The sequence below is a fragment of the Ornithorhynchus anatinus genome, chromosome 1, assembly GCF_004115215.2.
Source record: "Ornithorhynchus anatinus isolate Pmale09 chromosome 1, mOrnAna1.pri.v4, whole genome shotgun sequence".
Taxonomy (NCBI): domain Eukaryota; kingdom Metazoa; phylum Chordata; class Mammalia; order Monotremata; family Ornithorhynchidae; genus Ornithorhynchus; species Ornithorhynchus anatinus.
The window spans coordinates 149,055,115-149,081,219 of record NC_041728.1 but is presented as its reverse complement, the minus strand read 5'-3'; the positions used below and the strand labels follow the sequence as shown (position 1 = coordinate 149,081,219).

General features: G+C 52.5%; 1 protein-coding gene across 3 annotated transcripts in view; it reads right to left on the bottom strand.

The window, feature by feature from the left end:
• FARSB (phenylalanyl-tRNA synthetase subunit beta) overlaps positions 1 to 26,105 on the bottom strand; it is a 113,054-nt gene that overhangs the window by 64,828 nt on the left and 22,121 nt on the right. For all 3 annotated transcript variants that reach the window (XM_029067216.2, XM_029067224.2, XM_029067231.2), the window contains exons 7-13: positions 25,745 to 25,853; positions 19,241 to 19,311; positions 17,101 to 17,162; positions 16,951 to 17,002; positions 5,220 to 5,281; positions 4,601 to 4,808; positions 4,084 to 4,164 (exon numbers count right to left, since the gene is read on the bottom strand). In XM_029067216.2, coding sequence (XP_028923049.1) covers positions 4,084 to 4,164; positions 4,601 to 4,808; positions 5,220 to 5,281; positions 16,951 to 17,002; positions 17,101 to 17,162; positions 19,241 to 19,311; positions 25,745 to 25,853 — 645 coding nt within the window. The remainder of the gene's footprint in view (positions 1 to 4,083; positions 4,165 to 4,600; positions 4,809 to 5,219; positions 5,282 to 16,950; positions 17,003 to 17,100; positions 17,163 to 19,240; positions 19,312 to 25,744; positions 25,854 to 26,105) is intronic.

Genomic DNA, 26,105 nt, shown 5'->3' with positions numbered 1-26,105 from the left:
GTTGTCGTGTGCGCTTTCTTTCAAGCACGCTGTAAGTGATCGGCCGTGACTTGACGGTTGACGCTTTTCTTAAAAAGCCTTTACACCTCAACGGAAAGTAAATGACCCGACTGAAAACGGGACACCGGTACATTCGTAGCTCCGGTAAATGAGCCAGAAATCCGACACGTAAATGTTCCCCACCAAATCGGTCCACCTTAGGGAGCGCTTACCGTGTGCGGGGCACTGCACTAAGCGCTTGGGAGAGCGCGATACAACAGAATTGGGAGATCCGTTCCTCGCCCAGGCCAGAGGGGTGGACGGACGTTAAAATGAGTGCCAGATAGGCACGTTACCGCTGTGGGGCTGAGAACGGGGTGACTATCAAGTGCTTAAGGGGTACGGATCCACGGCTGTACGGAGAGAAGCAGCGTGGCTCAGTGGAAAGAGCCCGGGCTTGGGACTCAGAGGTCATGGGTTCGATACCCGGCTCTGCCACTTGGCAGCGGGGTGACCGTGGGCGAGTCGCTTCGCTTCTCTGGGCCTCAGCGACCTCATCTGTCAGATGGGGATGAAGCCCGTGAGCCTCACGAGGGACCACCCGATGACCCTGTGTCTCCCCCAGCGCTCAGAACGGCGCTCGGCACACAGTGAGCGCTTAACGAATACCAGCGTTATCACTATTGTTACTATGAATGCAGAAGGAAGCCAAGAGTATGGGAAATGAGGACTTTGTAATAAGCAGCATCGTTTACCCAAAATACAACCCATATAGAACGGTCAGAACGATTATGGCATTTGTTAAGCGTTCACCACGTGCCAAGCTCCGTTCTAAGCGCCGGGATAGATACGAGGTGATCGGGTTGTCCCACGTGGGGCTCGCAGTCTCAATCCCCGTTTCACAGATGCGGTAACCGAGGCGCGGAGAAGTAAAGCGGCTTGCCCAAAGTCACGGAGCAGACAAGTGGCGGAGGCGGGACTGGAACCCACGACCTCTGACCCCCGAGCCCGGGCTCTTTCCACTCAGCGATGCGGCTTCTCCAAGTTATACAGTCACTCCTTTGAAGTTTTATGAGTCACCTAATGCGAAGAAAACCGAACCGTGACATAGAAGGTTATACGCACTGATAAGAATAATGATGGTACCCGTTGAGCGCTATGTGCCAAGCACCGTTCTAAGCGCTGGGGTAGATACACGGTAATCGGGTTGCCCCACGTGGGGCTCACAGTCTTTATCCCCATTCGACAGATGAGGGAAGTGAGGCACAGAGAAGTGAAGCCACTTGCCTAAGGTCACAAAGCAGACGCGTGGCGGAGCCGGGATTAGAACCCACGTCCTCCGACTCCCAAAGCCTGTGCTCTCGCCTCTGAGCCACGCTGCTTCTCCTATGTGCCGAGCGCCGTTCTAAGCGTCCTCAGGTTGTCCCTCGTGGGGCTCCCAGTCTTAATCCCCGTTCTACAGACGAGGGAACTGAGGCCCAGAGAAGTGAAGCGACCTGCCCACGGTCACCCGGCTGCCGGGTTCGAAGGACTGGAGTAATAATAATGTTGGTATCTGTTAAGCGCTCACTATGTGCCGAGCCCTGTTCTACGCGCTGGGGTAGACACAGGGGAATCAGGTCGTCCCACGTGGGGCTCACGGTCTTCATCCCCATTCTACAGGTGAGGGAACCGAGGCCCAGAGAAGCGAAGCGACTCGCCCACCGTCACGCAGCCGACGAGTGGCAGAGCTGGGATTCGAACTCATGAGCCCTGACGCCAAAGCCCGTGCTCTTTCCACTGAGCCACGCTGCTTCTCCAGGTAATCGGGTTGTCCCACGTGGGGCTCTCAGTCTTTATCCCCACTTGACGGAGGAGGGGACTGTCACCGATCTGTCCATTCCAAGCGCTCAGTACAGTGCTCGGCACATAGTAAGCGCTCGAGAACTACTACTGAAAGTGGCAGAGGCGGCATTCGAACCCGTGACCTCTGACTGCAAAGCCCGGCCTCTTTCCGCTGAGCCAGCCACGCTGCCTCCCCTGAGCACTAAGGGTCCCACCCCCAAAAGAGGTTGGCCAAATCATCTTTCACCCCCCCAGTCGTTTCAGAGAAATATTGACGCCTAATCGCGAGGAGTCGCGCGGTCGCCCCGAAACCTCCCGCGCGCGGCCGCGAAGCTGGGAATGAAGAACGCGAGGAGGGCGGAAGAAACGCGAGGCTCCATCCTAGCTGGAGACTGGCAGTCAAGTGCTGCGGACAGACCTGCGAGGGCGACCGCTAGCGAGAAGGGGGCACCTCTCTCGGAGCAAGAGCTCCCCACGGAAACAGTGACGGGGGAAAGGAGAAGAAGAGAGCTCCAGGCGCTACACTGCGTCTACCGGAGAAGCGGCGCGGCTCAGCGGAGAGAGCCCGGGCTTTGGGGTCCGGGGTCGTGGGTTCGAACCCCGGCCCTGCCACTTGGCAGCTGGGTGACTCTGGGCGAGTCGTTCACTTCTCTGGGCCTCGGTTCCCTCATCTGGAAAATGGGGATGAAGACCGTGCGCCCCACGTGGGACGACCCGATTCCCCTATGTCTCCCCCAGCGCTTAGGACGGCGCTCGGCACAGAGTAAGCGCTTAACAAATACCAACATCATTATTATTATTATTACCAGAACTAAGGGGCACAGGTGAATTTCACGAGTGATACTCTGAATTCAAAGGAGATGTACAAAGATATATATATACATATATACATATATATATATATATACACACACATATACACGTGTGTATATATATACACACACATATATACGTATATAGAGACACACACACACATATACACGCATATATATACACGCATATATATACGTGTATACACACATATAATGTACACACATATATACGCACACACACATACATACACACACACACATATATATGCACACACACACATATATACACGCACACACATATATACACACACAAAGGTTTATATCTATCAGGCTATATGTCCTCTGACTATATATACGCGCACGCGGACGTCTGTCTGGCCCTGCCACTTGTCGGCTGTGTGACTGGGGGGCAAGTCACTCCTCTGGGCCTCGGTTACCTCATCTGTAAAATGGGGATGAAGACTGGGAGCCTCCCGTGGGACCACCTGGTGACCCTCTATTTACCCCAGTACTTGGACCTGTGCTCCGCACATAGTAAGCGCGTGACGGATGCCAACGTCACTATCAATCATCTCTGTGTTTGTGTGCGCGCGCAAGACTCTTTCAATCCAAGTGGAGCGATCCAAAACCCCCCAAGACATTTCAAACCTTAGCGGGGAGACCCGACAAAATCATTCGCAAGCAAAAGGAGCCTCATTCCTCACCACGGCCTGGATCCGTGTGCCAAGGAGTAAGGATGCCGACAGCCACGGGGGCTGAAGGAATGACAGTGTCTCCCCACAGTTCTGACAGACGGCAGTCTTAACCGCCGAGAGCAACCAGTCGCTCCAATGATAAGATCCAACAGGGAAGCGGAGTCGGACAGGGAGAAAAAGAAAAAAATCACAGAGGCAATTTTATACTTCCAAATGCTCGATCTGTTTGGTTTCTTGTCGTTCTGTAAATATGATTTACCTCCTGAATTAGGCCTTATATGTCTATCTTCCAGCGGAACGTAAATATTTGCAGACATATCCTAATCCAAAGGGAGAGATGTAATACGGAGCAGGTCTACAGTTCTAAACCGGGAAGGCACGTAGGGGGCACCGAATCATCTCTTGAACTCTATAGGTTTCCTCATAAATTTAGTTGTGAAATCTGGTAAAGAAACCTTGAAATGTTATGAAACTGGAGAACAGGGGAGGGTTTACTTTTCAAAGCCACTCTTTCTAACGGTACTGCCATACGCGTACACCTATCATTCAAAATGAGCTACAACTTCAACTTTCAAATCCCGCCAAAAACGAAGCTAACCATCCCATCGCTATCCTCCGTGGCCAAACGAGCAAAAATCGACGATCAGCCGGACCGCCGTCGGTCACGACAGACCAACGGCAGAGATGTCAGGAACGGCGGTTCGGGGCCATCGGGGCCCTCCCCAGTAGTCTGTACTTCCAACACGTCAGAGGTCCAAGCTAAAAGGACATACCAGAGCAAAGGTAAGCGCTTCCGTGAATCCAGCCGCCGCCAGGTCGTATCTCAGAAGCTCCGTGAGCTTGTTGAGAGGAAACTAAAAAAAAAAAAGGAATTAAGGACAGCCGCCTTTAAGACGCAGATATTTTCCCGCTACACTTCGGAACCTTCGCGCGGGACGTAAAGGGGCGCTTGCGGATCGGCGCACGCCCCCCGCGCTCCCCTCCTCCCTCGCCAAAACCAACTTCTGTCTTTAGGCCCAATGAGGAAAATGAATCTCCCAGTTAGAGATTCAACAGGGGACTCCAGGCTTGAAACCTGTCTTTTTTCAAAGAATTAGTCATCAGAGGTCTTCAGCTCGCTCTAATCAGTTGGGCATCTGTTTTGTATCCTATCCGTGGCAAATGCCTCCCATAGCAAAGCATGTCAAAATATTGTTGAATTCTGACGCTCTGTTTTTTTCCAAAGCCCTCCTGGCATTCACTAGTCAGTTGCTAACAATAAGAAGTGTTTACTTAAGGGTGCAATCTTACTTGATTAGCTATGGTGTACGCTTTCGGAATAGTCATCTGAATGTTGTTATAACCATAAGCAATAGCTGCATCTTCTACGATATCACACGCATGGATAATGTCGGCTCTGGTCGGAGGGATTTCGATCTCTATCTGGTTCCCATCCCCTTTGACTTCTGACTTTAAATACATCCTGGTCAGAAGTTTGGCGAGGCTCGCTGGAGTTTCACTGAAACATGAACATAGAAAACACGGGATTCGTTTGGGGGCTCGCGAACGCTGGCTAACGCCGAGTCTTAAAATAGGCGACGGCTCCGTATGTACCCGGCGCCACCGACATCTATTCAGTCGACGTCCACGGGAGCGATGAGACGACGCGATATTTAATCGTCGCGTTGGTCTGGACGGATTTCAAATCCCCACCCGGCCGTTCCGGGAGGTGACGTGGAGTCCCCGACCCTCTACGGTCCCGTAGCGGCGAATCTGTCTACGAGCTCTACTGTACTCTCCCAGACTCTCTTGGGAGAGTACCCGGCACGCCATAAGTGTTCAGTAAATATTGATTGTTTTTGATTGTGTGTATTATCGAGCTGTAATATCCGCATTCACACGGATATTAAAAAAGGCTTCCAGCACATACCTGATTCCAACTTGCTTATTAATCAAATCGGCTTTCACCACTTCTTTGCGGTACGCCAGTTCCTGGGATAAAGGAAGTTAAATAATTCCCTATTAGGATCCAGAGCTCCTTCATCCTAATCCCTCTTTTTCTTTCATTCATTCGTTCGTGTTTCCTGAGCGCTTACTGTGTGCAGAGCACTGTACTAAGCGCTTGGAACGGCCAATTCGGCAACAGACGGAGACAACCGATGCCCGACAACGGGCTCACAGTCTAAAAGGGGGAGACGGACGGCAAAACAAGTTGTCAGGCATCAATCCCGTCAAGATAAGTGGAATCACAGATCTGTACAGATCACTAATGAAACAGAGTAATAGATGATATATGCAAATATATACACAAGTGCTCCGGGGAGGGGAAGGGGGTAGAGCAGAGGGAGGGAGTAGGGGGAAAAGCAGCCAACAGACAGGGATAAAGTTAATGGTTCGAGAAAAGCTAGACTTCCTATGGGGGAAAGCCACTTAAAAATTACTCATCTGGAAGAAATATAAGGTCTGCTAATAAACGCCCATTTTGTAGGCTCTCAAAGCGCCTGGAGACTTCAACCAACTTTCAAAATGTTATTTTTTCAAAATCTAAATATCCTTCCCAATAACAGTCAAGTACTGGCCCATTACATCATCTGGCCACGACATCTACATTTCATGAAAACGTGCTTGGGGATCCGGCTGTCTAAAGGGCTACCCGTCAATCCACCGTGTAGGCAGCGTTGCCCCTGGAGAAAAGGCAACCTCACCGGTCCTGCAACTGTCCACAGTTTAGATGACAGGCAAATCGGGGATGGGAACCGTAGCCGACATATCGGGAAAACCAAAGAAATATGGAAAACGTAGAAAACAGGAGACAGGGAACATCATTTCAGGCATAACTAAAGGTGGTTTCGATGAACGCCAAGATGACTCTACTCATCTCTGCCCAAGAGAGTGATATCATAACCTTTTAAAATTTAAAATACTGTGACCGGTTCTGTATAGCAGCGTGGCTCAGTGGAAGGAGCCCGGGCTCCGGGGGCAGAGGTCACGGGTTCGAACCCCGGCTCCACCACTCGTCCGCTGGGTGCCTTTGGGCGAGTCGCATCACTTCTCTGAGCCTCAGCGACCTCATCTGTAAAATGGGGATGAAGACTGAGAGCCCCACGTGGGACAAGCTGATCACTCTGCATCCCTCCCCCGGCCCTCAGAACAGTGCTTTGCATAGAGTAAGCGCTTAACAAATGCCATTACTCATTCGTTCGATGGTATTTACTGTGCACTCGCTATGTGCAGAGCACTGTACTAAGCGCTTGGAAGGGACAGATCGGCAACAGACAGAGACGGTCCCGGGCCGCTGACGGTCTCATCGGGAGGAGACGGACGGACGAGAACAGCAGCATTACTATTATGCTCACAGAAAACGTTATAAAGCTGGAGACGAATCATCATAATGATGGTATTTGTTAAGCGCTTACTATGTGCAGGGCACCGTTCTCAGCGCTGGGGTAGATACGGGGTCATCGGGGTGTCCCCCGTGGGGCTCACGGCTCATCCCCATTTGACAGATGAAGTTTAAGCGAGTCCAGCTTTGTGCCAAAATCGTGCCATGATCTAGCGGACGGGGTTGCTCTGGTGGCCACTACAGTCCTCCCAGCCTAGCCTCGCCAACTCTTTTTTTGGAATTCCCACTGGGCCTGTCCCCGCTGTGGAACGGCCTGGTGATTCCAGGGTCATTCTAGGTCTAGAAGCAGCGTGGCTCAGAGGTCGTGGGTTCGACTCCCGGCCCGGCCACCTGGCAGCTGTGCGACTGCGGGCGAGTCACTTCACTTCTCCGGGCCTCAGTCCCCCCATCTGGAAAACGGGGATGAAGACTGTGAGCCCCACGTGGGCCGACCCGATTCCCCCGCGTCTGCCCCAGCGCTTAGAACGGCGCTCGGCACAGAGCGAGCGCTTGCCCAACGCCGACATTATCATCATCGAGTCCCTGGTCAGAAGCCTTCACCACCCAACGGCCCCATCGCGCATTCCCTCCACGGTCGATCGATTCCCGGGGTCCTGCCCTTTCCGCTGACCCCGCCGAAGGGCGAACAAATGCGCGGAAATGCTAAGATGGGATGGCGCGCTTCGGAGAGCCAGAGATTTATCCCGCAACGCTTTCCGGGAGAGGCTCTGCAGAGCTCCGAAGGATGGCGAGAGAAGAGGGTCGGCCGGTTAGAGGGGCGACGGAGCGACGCGCGCGGGAGAGGGTGGGCACAGAACGCGGGTGTCGGAATGAAGCCAGAGAGGAGCCACGAACGCGAACCGGGCACCACAGGAAGAGAGACTGGAAAGACAGACACAACTGGGGTTCCGTTTTTAAGCCAACAATAAACAGTCACTCTCCCCTCCTTCAAAACCTTATTGAAGACGCATCTCCTCCAAGACCTCCCCTAAGCCCTCGCTCTTTCCTCTTCTCCTTAATTCGGTCGTACCGCATTCAGTCGTACTCACTGAGCGCTTCCCGCGTGCGGAGCACTGTGCCAAGCGCACGGTACCGCCACGCCCTTCTGCATCGCCCTGACTCGCTCCCTTTATTCACCGCCCCCCAGCCCCGGCCCCACAACACTTAGGTTACGTGGCTCAGCGGAAAGAGCCCGGGCTTGGGAGCCGGAGGTCATGGGTTCGACTCCCGGCTCTGCCACTTGGCAGCTGGGTGACTGCGGGCGAGTCACTTCGCCGGGCCTCGGTTCCCTCGTCTGTAAAATGGGGATTAACTGTGAGCCTCACGGGGGACGGCCTCATTACCCTGCATCTCCCCTAAAGCGCTCTGCACCTAGTAAGCGCTTAACACCAACATTAAGTCCGTAATGTATTCATCTGTATTGACGTCCGTCTCCTCCTCCAGAATAGAAGCTCGCTGCGGACAGGGAATGTGTCAATTTTCCGTTACGCTGTGCTCTCCCAAGTGCCGGTACGGCGCTCTGCACACAGCAGACTTTCAATAAAATACGCCTGAATGAACGAATGCGTGATAAGAGCTCCTAATGGACGGGGAGAGAGCTGGGAAGCCCCCGGACGTTCGGAAAGAGGGGAGTGATGGTCTCTGAGTATCATTTGAGAAAAAAAGCCAACAGTCAATCCGTGGCATTTACCGCGTGCCCGAGCGGTAGACAGAGAACCGGAAGCGGCACGGCCGAGCGGCTGGAGCACGGGCCTGTGAGTCAGAAGGACCTGAGTCATTACGATTACGGTATCTGTCAAGCGCTTACGATGTGCCGAGCACCGTTCTGAGCGCTGGGGTAGATACGGGGTCATCAGGTCGCCCCATGGGGGGGGGGGGGGGGCCTCACCTTTTTTAATCCCCATTTTTTCAGATGAGGTAACTGAGGCACAGGGAAGTGAAGCGACTTGCCCAAGGTTACACAGCAGACAAGTGGCGGAGCCGGGATTAGAACCCACGGCCCCTGACTCCCGGGCCCGGGCTTCTCCCACTGAGCCACGCTGCTTCTCTGACCTGGGATTAGACCTGAGTTCTAATCCCAGGTCCCCCACTTGTCCGCTGTGTGACTGTGGGCAAGTCACGTCACTCCTCTGTGCCTCAGTGGCCTCATCTGTAAAATGGGGACTACGACTGTGAGCCTCAAGTGGGGCACCCTGTATCCACCCCAGCGCTTAGCGCAGCGCTCTGCACGTAGTAAGCGCTTAACAAATACCAACACTATTACTCTCCGGGCCTCGGTTACCTCATCTGTAAAGAGGGATGAGGACCGTGAGCCCCATGTGGGACGGGGACTGTGTCCAGCCTGATTTGGCTTTTATCTACCCCAGCGCGTAGAACGGTGCCCGGCACATAGTAAGCACTTAACGAATACCATTAAAAAAAAAAAAAAAAAAGAAAGAAGAAACCGATCGGGGCAAACGAGCGCCGATTTAGACTGTACGGAGAAGCTGGCTACAGGGACAAACAAGAGGGAAACTGTTGCAGTAATCCATCCCGGGGGAGATGAGGCCTGGATCAGGGTGGCGAGGAAGCGGGATATACTGTAGACGAAAAAGTAGCAGGAGTTAAAGACAAGTGGTGAGATCACATTCCCTGCAGGAATTAATTTCTCCCCCCACTGATTTTTCTTTTCTCTGAGTTATTTCTCCCCGACTATGATCTCAGCTCTTCTCCATCAACTGATCCATCAGTGGTATTTACTGACCGCTGCCTTTGGACAGAGCAGCGTACCGAGCTTTCGTGAAAGTGTAATATAACAGAGTTAGCACGTGTTACGCACCAACTACGCGTTTTTGCACTCGACTCAGCTTTACACCCTGCTGCGTCCCCTGACATTGACTTCGATGGCCGTCCCCGCCATCAGACGGTAAACTGCTCAAGGACGGGGATCGTGTCTACCAACACCGCTGAACTGTACTCTCCCCACAAGGGAAGGGCATATATCGACATATTCATTCAATAGTATTTACTGAGCGCTTACTATGTGCACAGCACTGGACCGAGCGCTTGGAATGGACAATTCGGCAACAGATACAGTCCCTGCCCACTGGACGGGCTCACGGTCTGATCGGGGGAGACGGACGGACGAGAACAGTAGCAGTAAACAGAATCGAGGGGATGGACATCTCATTAAAACAACGGCAATAAATGGACTCGAGGTGATGTACGTCTCGTTAACAGAATGAATAGGGTAATAAAAATATATACAAATGAGCGGACGAGCACAGTGCCGAGGGGAAGGGAGAGGGGGAGGAGCAGAGGGAAAGGGGGGGGGGAAGGGGGGCTTGGCTGAGGGGAGGTGAAGCGGGGGGCCGACAGGCGGCAGAGGGAAAAGGGGAAACTCGGTCTGGGAAGGCCAGATCAATTACATGCCGTACTATTTCAGGACTATATAACCATTTTCTCTTCAATCTGAAATGTACTCTGCACCTGTCCTCATGCTATACTCCTTGAGGACCGAGTTCCTTGAGAGGGGAGGAATCACGCCTTTTAACTCTACTGCACTTTCCCTAGGTGTCAGGGGAAGCGGCGTGGCTCAGCGGAAAGAGCCCGGGCTTGGGAGTCAGAGGTCACGGGTTCGACTCCCGGCTCTGCCCCTCGGCGGCTGTGTGACCGTGGGCGGGTCACTTCACTTCTCTGGGCCTCGGTTCCCTCGTCTGTAAAATGGGGATGAACCGTGGGCCTCACGTGGGACGACCTGACGACCCCGTATCTACCGCAGCGCTCAGAACGCTGCTCTGCACGTAGTAAGCGCTCAACAGATACCAACATTATTAGTAGTAGTAGTAGTACAGCGCTCTGCATCCGGGAGGCGTTCAATAAGCAGTACAACCAATCCGTATTCCAAGACAGACACGAGTCAGAGTCGACGACAAGGCGGCAAATTTCCGGAACGGGGGCGGCGACGTCGACCGCGATGGGAGATGTTAGGAAGGGGAGGAGCGTCGGGGTTAATCCGGAGTTGGGTCTTTGCCCTACCGAAATGAGCCGCAGGGGCCGGGTGCGGGTCAGTCACGGCGAGATGTCCTGGAGACCGGAGGAAACGCAATACTCTAAAACAGGTGGTGGCGAGGAATGTAAAAACAAGAGGGGGTAAATGAGAAACGGAAGAGACTGACCCGGTTTCGGTTTCTCTGTGGAGAATCGTTAGCTGCATAAGCACAGCGGTGGGACCCGGGGTCAACTCTCCCAAACCAAGCCCGTCGGGGGGCGGGGGAGTTTACGGAGGGCCGCAGCAAGCAGTTCAGTATCGTTATTCCGGTGGGGAGACAGAGGCTTGCGACCCCAACACCGTGATTAGTAGGCACTCTTAGGAAAACAGTACGGCCTGAGAGTGACCAGACTAATGACGACGACGGTATTTGTTAAGCGTTTACTATGGGCCAAGCACTGGGGTAGATACGAGGTGGTCAGGTTGCCCCACGTGGGGCTCACGGTCCTCATCCCCATTTTGCAGATGAGGTAGCCGAGGCACAGAGAAGCGAAGCCACTTGCCCCAAGTCACACAGCTGACAAGGGGGGGAGCTGGGATTAGAACCCACGATTCTGACCCCCGAACCTGGGCTCTTTCCACTGAGCCGTGCCCCTTCCGTGCTCTACCGAAATCGGCCTTCTCTCCCAATGAACACTTTCCTGAGAAGGTGAACCAAATCTGAAAATATTTTTCGGTTTCCCCTCCTGAATAAGCACATTCTGGATTACTCACACACGGCACGAAGCGAACAAGTTCAGCATTTACCCGGTCCACCGTACGATAACCTCCTCGTGGGCGGGGAACACGTCTCCCCGGTCCAGTCATTCATTCAGTAGTATTTACTGAGCGCTTACTACGTGCAGAGCACTGAACTAAGCGCTTGGAAGGTACAGATCGGTAACAGAGACAGTCTACTGTGTCATTACCCTATTTATTTTGTCATTTCCCTATTTATTTTTGTTAACGAGATGTACATCGCCTCGATTCTATTTAGTCGCCATCGCTTTTACGAGACGTCCTTCCCCTCCACTCTATTCATCGCCATCGTTCTCGTCCGCCCGTCTCCCCCGATTAGACCGGGAGCCCGTCAGACGGCGGGGACCGTCTCTGTCTGTCGCCGACTTGTTCATTCCAAGCGCTTACTACGGTGCTCTGCACCTAGTAAGCGCTCAATAAATACCACTGAATGAACGCATACCGTGCCGTACACCCCCGCGCTCGGTACGGTGCTGCGTCCGCGGTAAGCGCTCAGTAGATATAACTGACTCGCTGGTAACAATACAAAAGAGGAGCCGCGGCCATCGCTCTGTGGAGTCGGTTCCTCCCCACAGACTGATCCAAAAAATGGCGATAAAAGAAACATCCCCTCAGAACTCACTCATAACTGGTCACTTTTAGTCACGGCCCCGGCAGCTGCACGGGTACGTTCGATTATATAATTCGATTCCGGTCCCGCTGTCTGACGGTAATCTCCTCCAGGAGGGTCTCCGATCCGCCCGGGCATGTTTTATCCATTTCTCAGTAGAGGTAGCGCTCCATTTCCTCTAGCAGCTGAGAGATACGGAGGAGGAGACGAGGGCTCTAAGCAGGGTCTAGAGCGTGGGGCCCGATCGGAAGGCGGCGGGGGTCGGACAGGTGCGGGTGATGGGGGTGAAGCGGTCTTACGTCCCCAGAACCCCAAGAGAATCTCATAACTGTAAACCGCTGCTCACTGCAGTACGGCGGAGAGTCGGGGAGAATTCACTATAATGATGATGATAATGTTGGTATTTGTTAAGCGCTTACTATGTGCAGGGCACTGTCCTAAGCGCTGGGGTAGATACACGGTAATCGGGTCGTCCCACGTGGGGCTCACGGTCTTCATCCCCGTTTTCCAGATGAGGCGACTGAGGCCCGGAGAAGTGAAGCGACTTGCCCACAGTCACACGGCTGCCAGGCGGCGGAGCTGGGATTCGAACCCATGATCTCTGACTCCCGAGCCCGGGCCCTTTCCACTGAGCCGCGCTGCTTCTCGTCCATCTAACCCTGACTTCACTCAAACCGTCCTTCCCTGCTTCTCATCCTACATCTTGGGCAACTCCTTCTGGGCCCCTTTCTCGGACTTCTCTCCTGCCTCCCTCCAAATCCCTCGAGGCTCAGTTCGGGGTCCCCTTCAAATCTCCATTTATGCCCACTCACATGGAGAACTCATTCTCTGCCCCGGTTTCAACTCCCGGCTCTGCCACTTGGCAGCCGCGTGACTGTGGGCAAGTCACTTCGCTTCTCTGGGCCTCAGTGACCTCATCTGGAAAATGGGGATGAAGACGGTGAGCCCCACGTGGGACGACCCGATTCCCCCGTGTCTCCCCCGGCGCTTAGAACGGTGCTCTGCACGTGGTAAGCGCTTAACAAATACCAACATTATTATCCTTACCATCTCTAAGGGGATGATTCCCAAATCTACATCTCCAGCCCCGACCTCTTTCTCTGCTCTTCCTCCTGGGCTCAGACATCTCTAGCTGAATGTCCTGCTGTCTACATCTTCATCAACCCTATTTATTTTGTTAACGAGATGGACAGCGCCCGGATTCTATTTATCTGCTACTGTCTTAACGAGATGTTCTTCCCCCCCCCCCCCGAATTCTATTTATTGCCACCGTCCTCGTCCGTCCGTCTCCCCCGATTAGACCGCGAGCCCGTCGGAGGGCAGGGACTGTCTCCGTTACCCATCTGGACATTCCAAGCGCTCAGCACTAGTACAGTGCTCTGCACATAGTAAGCGCTCAGTAAATACTAGCGAATGAATGAATCTCAAACTTAGTAGGACCAAACAGAACTCATCTTCCCACGCGACCCCTCTCTTCCCAACTTTCCTATCACCCCAGACGACGCTGCAGGATACACCGCCATCCTCCCCGTCTCGCAAGCCTCACCTTGGCCTCATCCTCACCTCATCTCTCTCATTTGGCTCGCAAAATCGGTCGGTCACCGAATCCTGGCGATTCTACCTATCCGGCATCTCCAGACACCACCCTTTCCATTCCATCCGAACTGCTTCCACAGCGATTTACTTACCGCGTATCATTCGTCGCATCCCGCCCGCCTCGGCTACCGCGTCGACCCCCTCGTTGCCCACCGCCCACGGTCTCTCCCCGCTACGGTTCATATTTTATTATTATTACTGTGCTCTTCTTAAGCACCTACTATGTGTCAAGCAGCCTTCTAAGAGCTGGGACGGGCCCGGTCCCCGTCCCCCACAGGGCTCACAATCTAAGGAGGAGAAAAGCAGGTAATAAATACCCGCTTTACGAATGAGGAAACCGAGGCGCCGCAAAGCTAAATGACTTGCCCACTGTCACCCGGCACTGGCAGGGTCAGGGGGAGAGTCCGGGTTCGCCGACTCCACGCCCGTGTTCTTTCTACCAGGCCACGCTGCTTCCCTTAATTTCATTTCACACTGCGGCTCGGATCATCCTTCTGAAAGAACCGTTCCGCGTACACATCTTCCCATCCCCAACGGTCGCACATCCCACGCCGTAAACAGAGACTCCCTGCCAGTGGATTTAAGGCCCTCGATCGGCTCTCCCCCTCCTACCTGACCTCACTCATCTCCCACAAATGATAACGTCCGGTATTTGTTAAGCGCTACGTGCCGAGCACCGTTCTGAGCGCTGGGGTGGATACGGGGTCATCGGGCTGTCCCGCGCGAGGCTCACGGTCTTAATCCCCATTTTACAGGTGAGGTCACCGAGGCCCAGAGAGGCTAAGCGACCTGCCCCAAGTCGCACGGCCGACGAGGGGGCGGAGCCGGGATGCGAACCCGTGACCTCCGACTCCCACGCCCGTGGTCTCTCCACTGAGCCACGCTGCTGCTCTCTAGACGCAGCCCACCCTTCACTCGTAACAACTTATCTTCTCTACTCGCTCCACCTCACCGCTGACCCCCTCTGCCACATCCTTCCTCCGGGCTGGAAGGCCCTCCCCTTTCGTACACAACACACCGCCCCCCTCCCAATCTTCAACATCACGTTTCCTTCCCTCGCTCACCTCCTCTGGACCGCGGCCAGTCGCCCTCCCTCCTCCGTCATCTAATAACGCCCATGTCGGTGTCTGTCGAGCGCTGACTACGTGCGGAGCACCGTTCTAAGCGCCGGGGGAGAGCCGGGGTCGTCGGGTTGTCCCACCAGAGGCTCACGGGCTGGTGACCTGCCCACAGCCGCGTGCATATCTACGCGTAAGAGGCCCTACCCCTTGATTAATCAATAGTATTTACTGAGTGCTCACTGCGGGCAGAGCTCAGTACAGCCTACTTGGGAGAATCTCAAAGAATCTACAGACACAATCCCCCGACCGCGGAGGGCTTAGAGTTTACGGGGAGAGACGGAGCACTTAGGCCCTTTGATATTTCCCTCGCCTCGCGGCCCCGACGTCCTTAATTACACATCTTTATACTCGGCTGCTTCCCCTGACATTGACTTCGATGCCCGTCCCCGCCATCAGACGGCAAACTGCTCGAGGACGGGGATCGTGTCCACCAACACCGCTGAACTGTACTCTCCCCACAAGGGAGGGGCCGATGTCGAATTCGCGGCCGAGTACAGCGCTCCGCAGGCCGGAGGCGTTTAGTAAATATCTATCACCTCTACTAAGAATAACGAGGGTATCTGTTGAGCGCTCACCGTGTGCCAAGTACCGTTCGAAGCGCCGGGGTCGATACGGGTTCGCCGGGTTACCCCACGTGGGGCTCGCGGTCTAAGTCCCCATTTCACAGATGAGGTAACTGAGGCACAGAGAAGCTAAGTGACTCGCCCAGAGTCGCACAGCGGACAGGTGGCAGAGCTGCGATTCGAACCCACGACCTCTGACTCGGCGCACTGCTCGGCACACGGTAACTGCTCAAAAAATGCCCCGACTGATTGGTTGGGCATATACCCCACGGCACTTCAGCGTGGCGCAGTGGAAAGCGCGTGGGCTTTGGAGTCGGGGCTCATGAGTTCGAATCCCAGCTCTGCCACTTGTCAGCTGGGTGACTGTGGGCAAGTCACTTCACTTCTCTGTGCCTCAGTTCCCTCATCTGTAAAATGGGGATTAAGACTGTGAGCCCCACGTGGGACAACCCGATTCCCCTGTGTTTACCCCAGCGCTTAGAACAGTGCTCTGTACATAGTAAGCGCTTAACAAATAGCAATATTATTATTATTAATTTTATCTGTAATTGTATTTATTTCCATTGATGTCTGCTTAGTTATGCCGACGTCTGTCTCTCCCCCTCTAGACTGCAAGCTCGTTGTGGGCAGGGAACGCGTCCTGTGTCTGTTTATCGTTATACTGCACTCTCCCAAGCGCTTAGTAGAGTGCTCTTTCCCCCTTCAAAGCCCAACTGGAGGAGCTCACCTCCTCCAGGAGGCCTTCCCAGACTGAGCCCCCCTTTTCCTCCGCTCCCCTCCCATCGCCCCCCAGTCGCTCCCTCTCCTCTACCCCCCCGGCCCCACAGCACTTGTGTATATAGGTATATATTTATAATTCTCTTTGTCTTATGAATGCTGTAAATGTATCTATAATTCTGTTTTATTTACATTGATGCTACTGATGCCTGTTTACTTGTTTTGATGTCCGTCTCTCTCCTTCTAGACTGTGAGCCCACTGTGGGCAGGGATTGTCTCTATCTGTTGCTGAATTGTCCTTTCCAGGTGCTTAGCACAGTGCTCTACGCACAGTAAGCACTCAATAAATACGACTGAAGGAATGAATCTTGGACCTTCCAAATTAAAAAAACAAACACCAACTAACAGCCTATCTAACACAGTACTAGCTTCACGTTGGGACAGTCATCCCTGCGAAGCCTCACACATGTCACCTTTTGCTACGGCCATTTTATCTGTATTAAATTAAGTTCGACGGGGAGAGAAACCGTAAAGAGTAGTAGAAGGAAAAAAAACACACTCTTTGAAAAAATGTGTATTTGGCCGTTTTGTTTTTTTTTTTTTTTTAAAACCTGGATATACCTTGATCACTATCACGCCTTCCCCCGAATTAGACGTGATAAAGTTCAAATGGCTTTTTAGTTAACGACCGGGTAGTGATTTTAAACACCACATTTGTTGGGTTAAAACGACCTATCCGGATTAAACTAGAGAAATTTGCCATTTGGAGTTACAGATTACAAATTCAAAGGCTAGTAGTGGGTTATTTCAAGCAGGCTCTCTTTGAACACAAACGCTCCCCACCTCCCCCATCCCGCCATTTTATAAAGACTATCTCCTTCCCAGTCGTCCCTCGAACACTTACTGGATAGACGTAGGATTTTCCATCGGGATAGATTACTTCAGCCGCTTCAACACTGCACACGCGCAAAAAAAAGCCAAAATGACATCCGTAAATCTGGGATTCGGGACCGGAAAGTGAATTTCGTGATACATTCCGGTACGTGCTACTTACGTAAATCGCTTCTCACAATATTCACTGAACATCGTGACAATAATATCGAGGACGATCTTTGCCTGGAGAGGAGACGGAAACATGGAGACGTTAGTCGTCCGATAAAGGGAAGCGGCGCGGCGCGGTGGAAAGAGCCCGGGCTTGGGAGTCGGAGGTCGTGGGTTCTAATCCGGGCTCCGCCACTTGTCTGCTCTGTGACCTTGGGCGAGCCACTTCCCTTCTCGGGGGCTCGGTTACCTCGTCTGTAAAATGGGGATCAGGACCGCGAGCCTCAGGCGGGACAGCCTGATCACCTCGTATCTACCCAGCGCTTAAAACGGCGCGTGGCGCACACTAAGGGCTTAACAAATACGATACGACGGTAGATCCTCCGAACGGGGCTAAAGGCGAAAAAGGTCTGCAACTGGAACGTCAGTGTCGGGGCTCTCGGGGCAGGGGGATGGGGTGGTTAATCCTCCACTGGCCACGGGGGCCACCGTCCCTGCAGAAGAGCACTTTTCATACGGCGCGACGCTCTCGGGACTGCTTATCTCCGGCCATCCGGGCGGATTTCCGGCAGCGCCGCCCCGGATCGGAGCTTCTCCCATTCCTAAGACCCTACTAACACCTCCACCTCCCCCAGAAAGACTTCCGTGATTACGTCCCCAACGCCCTCAACACCCCCAAAGCCTAATTCTCATATACCTTCATCACATCCTCGGCCTCTGCAACCACGTGGGCCTCTTGGGCACCGATCTGCGTATTCCACTCTGTGACCAGCCGTCTCACCCCGAGGGGTCTGCGCTGCACGTCGCTCAGGGGCGGTACAAGGGTGGCCCAGCGGATAGAGCACGGGCCTGGGAGCCCCAAGGTCACGGGTTCTGATCCCAGCTCCGTCGCCCTATCTGCTGCGTGACCTCGGGCAAATCACTTCACTTCTCTGCGCTTTAAATGACCTCAACTATAAAAGGGGGATTGAGACGACGAGTCCCACGTGAGACAGGGACCGGGTCCAACCCCGTTTGCTTCTTTCCGCCCCACAGCTTAGGACGGTGCCCGGCACAGACTCGGCACTTAACGGATAACACGGTTATCCTCTTCATTACTATTTCTACTGGTTCTTCCTCTAGCTTTCAGTACCTGTAGATAGTTGTCTGCCTCCCTCACTAGACTGGATGCAGAAATACACGTCTCCCCCGAGCGTTCAGGGCAGTAGGACGCGGCACTCGGGAGACGCTCCATAAATGCCGCTGCCCAGGGTCTGATTTTAAGACGTCTCACTTGCTACACTGCAGCACCGAATACTGTGTGCTCTGCAGCCCAGCAGCTGCCCCGCGATGATAATAATAATGCTGGTACTTATCAAGCGCTTATTACGTGCAGGGCACTGTTCTAAGCGCTGGGGCAGATACAGGGGAATCAGGTTGTCCCACGTGAGGCTCACAGTCTTCATCCCCATTTTACAAATGAGAGAACTGAGGCACAGAGAAGGAGACTGAAATAATACAGCTTTAAAAACCAACCCAAGTACTCATGACTAAATTATTACTTCAGGATCATTTAGTGGTATTTAAGGTGATTTTTTTTTTTAAATCTCTATTTCTAGAGGCAAACTTAATTTTCACGGCAAATTACCGGCCTTGCCCTTAGTGCAATTCTCTGGACGTGTAAAATGCTTCACAGAAACACTTCCAACGTGGGGAACTTTTTGGAGTATATCTTCCGTACTATTTAAGGATTTCGCACGTCCATTAAGTGATACGTTGGAAAAATTAACTATGGAATCCAGTCATGAGAAGCAGCGTGGCTCAGTGGAAAGAGCCCGGGCTCGGGAGCCAGAGGTCATGGGATCGAATCCCGGCTCTGCCGCTTGGCAGCTGTTGTGACTCTGGGCAAGTCACTTCACTTCTCTGTGCCTCAGTTCCCTCATTAATGGGATGCTCATCCCCTTGATCTTCGATTAGACTGTAAGCTCGTCAAAGGGCAGGGACTGTCTCCATCGGTTACCGATTTGTCCATTCCAAGCGCTCAGTCCAGTGCTCTGCACATAGCAGGCGCTCGATAAATGCTATTGAATGAAATACTATTGAATGAATAATCCAGGAACAGTACCGCACCCCTAAGAAATTTAAAACCACGGGGGAAAAAAATCCTTACTTACCTTAGTGAGATCAGTTCCTGTGCATTCAATGAACACATTCCTGGTTTTTAATGTTATTTTTGAATGATCCCCTAGAAGAAAAGACATGAAGCGAGATCCAAACGAGCAGCTTTTACAAAGTGATAGGTAGCTTCACGGATACGAGTAAAGGATGATGTTTTTCAAACTCCCCTAAAATCACTCAAAAGATAATGATAATGTTGGCATTTTGTTAAGCCCTTACTATGTGCCGAGCACCGTTCTAAGCGCTGGGGGAGAGAGAGGGTGATCGGGTTGTCCCACGTGAGGCTCACGGTCTTCATCCCCATTTTACAGATGAGGTCACTGCGGCACCGAGAAGTGAAGTGACTTGCCCAAAGTCACACAGCTGACAGGTGGCGGAGCCAGGATGAGAACCCGTGACCTCTGAGCCCTAGGCCCGGGCTCTTTCCACTGAGCCAGGCTGCCCCCGAAGTCGGTAAACTCGGCAGTACCCTGGAATCCTCCCCTTCTTCTCTTTCCAAAGAGAAGCGGTGTAGCCTCGTGGAAAGAGCACGGGCTTGGGAGTCAGAAGGCCCTGGGTTCTAATCCCGGTTCCGCCACTTGTCTGCGGCGTGACCCTGCGCAAGTCACTTCACTTCTCCGTGTCTCGGTCATTTCATCGGTTCTGTTCTCCCTCCTGCTTGGACTGTGAGCCCCACGTGGGACAGAGACTGTCTCCCACCTGATTAGCTTAAATCTATCCCAGCGCTTAGTACAGTGCCTGATACGCAGTAACGACTTAACAGTTAGCATTAAAAAAAAAAAAAAAAAAAAAAATCCACATTTCCACCACGCTGATCCGAACACTTGCCCGGTCCAATTTCAACCTCTGTATCGGCCTCCGCGCCTACTTCTTTAGGGATTGTGGTTACTAACTCTATTGTGCTGTTCCAAGCACTTGGCACGAGAAGCAGCGTGGCTCCGTGGAAAGAGCCCGGGCTTGGGAGTCGGAGGTCATGGGTTCGAATCCCGGCTCTGCCGCTTGTCAGCTGTGTGCCTGGGGGCCAGTCACTTCACTTCTCTGGGCCTCACTGACCTCATCTGGAAAACGGGGATGAAGACTGGGAGCCTCACGTGGGACAAACTGATTCCCGTGTATCTCCCCCGGCGCTTAGACCAGGGCTCTGCACATAGTAAGCGCTTAACAGATACCAACATTTTATTATTTGGTACAGGTACAAGTGTTCAATAAACACTTCGGGTTCTGATTCTTTGGAGTCTATTTAAGACAGAGCTCTGCGCTTGGGAAGGGCTCAATAAACAGGACGGACTGACTGACTGAAGGATGGTGCCGTTTCTGCGACGAACTCATTCCTGAGCCACTGGGATTACAAAATGAATGATGATACGGTGTTTTATTTTATCAGACAGGGCGTGAGGGGTTGCTGACCCTCTGAAAAATTCCTCAGCTCTCCTTGAAAAATTGGCCACAATAGTCCAGTCTAGATTGTGAGCCCGGTGTTGGGGAGGGATTGTCCCCGTCTGTTGCTAAATTGTACTTCCCAAAGCGCTTAGTACAGTGCTCTGCACACAGTGAGCGCTCAACAAATACGCCTGAATGAATTCTGAAAGTTATAGGCAATATGGCATGTCTTTTTAGTCATTGGCGGGCAGCAGTCATTTTTCTATGTCCTAAAGTTACACCAGTAGCTGAAAAGAACTGAAGCTTCTAATAAAGAAATGTTAAACAACGGGAAGAGAAAGTAAACGGCGGAGAATGAGAGGGGGGAAAAAAAGTTGGGACGGTCGAGACATTACAACTTTACAGTGAATTCGATTATTTTTAAGCTGAAAGCAAAGAGTACTAACTGACAAACCTTTTTTGGAAACTTAAATAAAAGGGATAATGGGGAAACCTAGAACGAAAGACCATTGTTTGTCTCACCGGAAAAACGTTGTGAAATCCTAGTATGAGATAACTTATAACTAGAACTCTTCATTAAGATCAGAGGATCATGCCCTTAGCGGGACCTCCAGAGAAAATGGCAAACAGCCTCACTAACGGGTCTTAAACTAATGTTCTCACCTTCCCTCAAAAACCTGATAATAATGATGTTGGTATTCGTTACGCGCTCACTACGTGCCGAGCACCGTTCTAAGCGCTGGGGGAGACACAGGGGAATCAGGTTGTCCCAGGTGGGGCTCACAGTCTTCATCCCCATTTTCCAGAGGAGGTCACTGAGGCACAGAGAAGTGACTTGCCCACAGTCACACAGCTGACAAGGGGCAGAGCCGGGATTCGAACTCATGACCTCTGACTCCAAAGGCCGGGCTCTTCGCCTAACTTTCCCATGTCTGATGAAGACACCACCGGGCTCCCCCTTCTCTGAAATCTGCAATTGGGGTATTATTCCTGACCCCTCGCACTTGCCCCTCTCACTTTCAGACTGCCATTTAACCCCGTCAGTTTTTTCTCCACACCATTTCCAGACCCGCCGGGTCCGCCGCTCGTCAGCTGTGTGACTGTGGGCGAGTCACTTCACTTCTCTGTGCCTCAGTTCCCTCGTCTGTAAAAATGAGGATTAACCGTGAGCCCCCCCGTGGGACGACCTGCCGACCCTGGATCTCCCCCAGCGCTTAGAACAGTGCTCTGCACAGAGGAAGCGCTTAACAAATACCAACAATATTATCTGCCCTTTCCTCTCCACCCAAACTACCCTCACCCTGATTCAAACTCCCACTGTGGCTTAATTAGAATCCTCTACGGCTTCACTTCTCTGTGCCTCGGTTCCCTCATCTGCAAAAGGGGGGTGAAGACTGTGAGCCTCACGCGGGACAACCTCATTCCCCCGTCTCTACCCCAGCGCTTAGAACAGTGCTCTGCACGTACTGAGCGCTTAACAAATACCAACATCATCATCATCATTATTACAGAGTTCCTATCCCGTCTCCCGGCCTCCATCTTCTCCCTCCTTCAGTCTAAATTACATTCTGCTACCCAAATTGTTATCTGAATAGCGAAGCAGTTTGGCGCAGTAGATAGAGCTCGGGCCTGGGAGTCAGAAGGCCACGGGTTCTAATCCCGGCTCTGCCAGCCTGTCCGCTGTGTAACCATGGGCGAGTCACTTCACTTCTCCGTGCCTCCTCAGTTCCCTCCTCTATAAAATGAAAAAACGGGGATGAAGACCGTGAGCCCCGTTTGGAACAGGGACTGCGTTCAAACCCAATTATCTTATGTCGACCCCGGCGCTCACAACAGTGCCTGGCACGTACCATAAGCGCTTAACAAACACCAATGTTGTTATTATATGACCCGGAGTCGGGCGACGGAAGAAATTTCAGAAAAGCCCTGCAGACGGTGGGAAGCTGTAGGCCGGAGGATCTGAAGGGAAGGAAGTTTTCCGGCAGGGGGAAGGGCACGAGACGGGAGAGTCACGAATGAGCAGCTCAGCTCGGGAAGAACAAGGAAGGTGTGGTGAAGCACACTTTGGGCAGGTCGCTTAACTTCTCGGTGCCTCAGTTACCCATCTGGAAAATGGGGATTAAGACCGTGAGCCCCACGTGGGACAACCGCATTCCCCTGTGTCTACCCCAGCGCTTAGAACGGTGCTCGGCACATAGTAAGCGCTTCATCCCAACGTCATTATCATCATTAGCAGGAAAAGACAGCAGATACGTAAAACTATAAGCCGGTTGCGGGCAGAGGATGTATCTACAAACTCTGTTATACTGTACTCCTCCCGAGGGCTCAGTACAGTGCTCTGCACGCGCTAAACCCTCGATAAATATAAACTGACAGATTTAAGAAAGTGAGGACCTAGCTCCGTATTACCGTTTCACGCTTTCCCAAGCGCCGAGCACAGCGCTCTGCTCAAAGAAATACGACTGAAGGAATGAATGAGCTTGAAGTTCCATCTCCAGTAGGCGGAAGACGGTAGAGGAAGAAAAGTATTCAATCTAAGGTTATTGAGAACGCAGACAATGTTTCAGAGAGATGATCCGACCGGCCAGCTGGGCTAGACCGGCTCAGAACGGTTTACACGGGTTTTTTTAAACTGGTTTAGCACGGACAGGCTGGACGCAGGCAGACCGGGGCCGAGTCTCACAGAGTCGTCTCGCAGGATGACGGAACTTGAACCGGAGGGACGGCCGTAAGGGTGAATAAACGTGAGAGAGGAAAAGGCGGCGGGATTAAGCAAAAAACTTCACGGGCAAGATAAAAGGGAAAGAGCGGTCAGAGACGATCATCTCCTCGGACTCCCCGGGCGGTGCCGTGTCCGGGGGTCACTTTCTCCCGTTTTCGCGGATTCACGGGGAGGTGCCCGACAGGAGAGACGGCGACCATATCGGTCGCCTGCAGTGCCCGACAGGAGGGACGGCGACCAGATCGGCCGCCTGTACCTTTCAACAGTCCTCAGCGGTAAAGACCTCTGTCTCCGAGCTGCGACTGGGATCTCTACGCCACTGAAGAGTCTTATTGCGGAGGGACTTTTGAACTTTCATCTTTCAGCCGCCGCTGTAACTTAAGAAAGACAACTGGAGATTGACGTACTTCCAACAAAAATTCCTCCTGCCTGCCAATGACTAAAGAGAGGCGACATTACACGTCTTTCTGAATGACCCTCACGGTCATGAGGAGACTCCAAAGAATCAGAAAGCCTCGGGATTGAGCACGGAGAATAGCAGCGGGCGGCTAATCCACCCATCTGTCAACCATTCGGTTCCTGAATCATTCCATTAATAATGTTGGTATTTGTTAAGCGCTTACTACGTGCCGAGCACCGTTCTAAGCGCTGGGGGGGGGACACAGGGGAATCCGGTTGTCCCACGTGGGGCTCACGGTCTTCATCCCCATTTTACAGACGAGGCAACTGAGGCACAGAGGAAGTGAAGTGACTTGCCCGCAGTCACCCAGCTGACAGGTGGCAGAGCCGGGATTCGAACCCGTGACCTCTGACTCCAGCGCCCGTTCTCCTTCCACTGAGCCACGCTGCTTCTCATTACTACCGGTAACGTCTAACTTATTCTTAGAAATAATTCTGGCAGATTCCCCGGCCGTGTTCCTTTGAGCCCCGGGACCTTCTGCCTAAATCTTTTTTCCCCTAAAGATCCCCTATAGAAATTTAAGTCCATAATCCTCATTTTCAGACTTCTACAAATAACCACACTTGAAATGTACGCAGAGAAGAAATGAAGGCTTTCTCTGGGCAGAGGATGTAGCTACCAACTCTACTGTACTGTACTCTCCCAAGTGCTTAGGCACATATGGCAGACACATTCCCTACCCACAATGAGCTTACAGTCTAGAGGGGGAGACGGACCTTAAATTATGGATAGTAATAATAATAATAATGATGATGTTGGTATCTGTTAAGCGCTTACTATGTGCCGAGCACCGTTCTAAGCGCCGGGGTAGATACAGGGTTATCAGGTTGTAATAATAATAATAATAATAATAATAATGTTGGTATCTGTTAAGCGCTCGCTATGTGCCGAGCACCGCTCTAAGCGCTGGGGCAGACACCGGGGAATCAGGTTGTCCCACGTGGGGCTCACAGTCTTCATCCCCATTTTACAGACGAGGGAACCGAGGCGCAGAGAAGTGAAGTGACTCGCCCACAGTCACCCAGCTGACAAGTGGCAGAGCAGGGATTCGAACTCGTGACCTCTGCCTCCCAAGCCCGGGCTCTTTCCACTGAGCCACGCTGCTTCTCTAAGTATCGAACGCTTCACGAATCTGCGTGTCACTTAAACGAGGCTGTTTTAAGAACCGGTAGTCCCAAATTCTGGCCCGCTATTTCTCCTCACTATCGCGACACGGCGCCCGCCAGATCTTCCTCATGCTTTCAGTCGCAACTTCACCGAAAATGCGGCACGGCCTCTTCCGGGAAGCTAGCCCTCTGGAAGTTCCAAACAGAACTCAAAGCCGGGTAAAAGAGCGTCTTTCCGAAGGAAGGATGCCCCCGATCTCCCTGAAGATGAGGGAGACAGGTCCGTTAAGAATATTGGACAAGAATCCACGGGAGCACCACGAAGGCAGCAAGTGGCCAGGGTAAAAAGCTGGGGTGCGACGGGAAGACTGAAAGAAAAACCAGCCGATGGGATAGAAAAGCGGCGCACGGCAAATTAAACTCACGGTCCCTCTAAACCTGAAGCGCGTCGCTGGCAAGCGCTGCCAACCGGGTCGCATTATCATCTCTCGAGCGCTCAGTACGACGCCCTGCACACTGAAAGAGAAGCAGCGTGGCCTAGCGGAGAGAGCGCGGGCCCGGAATCGGAAGGACCCGGGTTCTAATCTCGGCTCTGCCCCTTGTCTGCTCGTGACCTCGGGCAAGTCGCTCATCATTTTTGTGCCTCGGTCACCTCGTCTGCAAAACGGGGTTTAAAACCGAGCCCCACGTAGCGCACGGACTGAGTCCGATCTCGGATCCACCCCGGCACTTAGTTCGGTGCCCGGCACACGGAAGGCGCTTAACGAACACCGTAAAAAGAAAAGTGAGCACTCGGTAAATACGGTTAACGACGGCGATTAAAGGAACTCACCGTTGATGATCGGGGGCATCGAGAGGACGACGCCATTACTGTCGTAGATAACTGGGTAGAGCGGCTCGTTTTCAATAATGTGCAAGAAATGCTTAAGGTGGTTGTCGGTCTAAAGAAATACAGCAAAATTAAATCCCTTAGATCATTAAGACGTAGTCCACATTCCAGTTATTTTATTAAAAAACTGTAAAGCCCCATAATTCATTTATCTTCAAATACCAGAGATTAATTAGCTACCAGGAAATGACCGACTCCTTACTCGGGACTACCTTCCAAAATAACAACCAAGATAAGGAGGCTCATTACGAAAATGAGCGCTTTCACACCCTGAGTCTAACTCTCCCGTTTCAGCCCCAGAAGA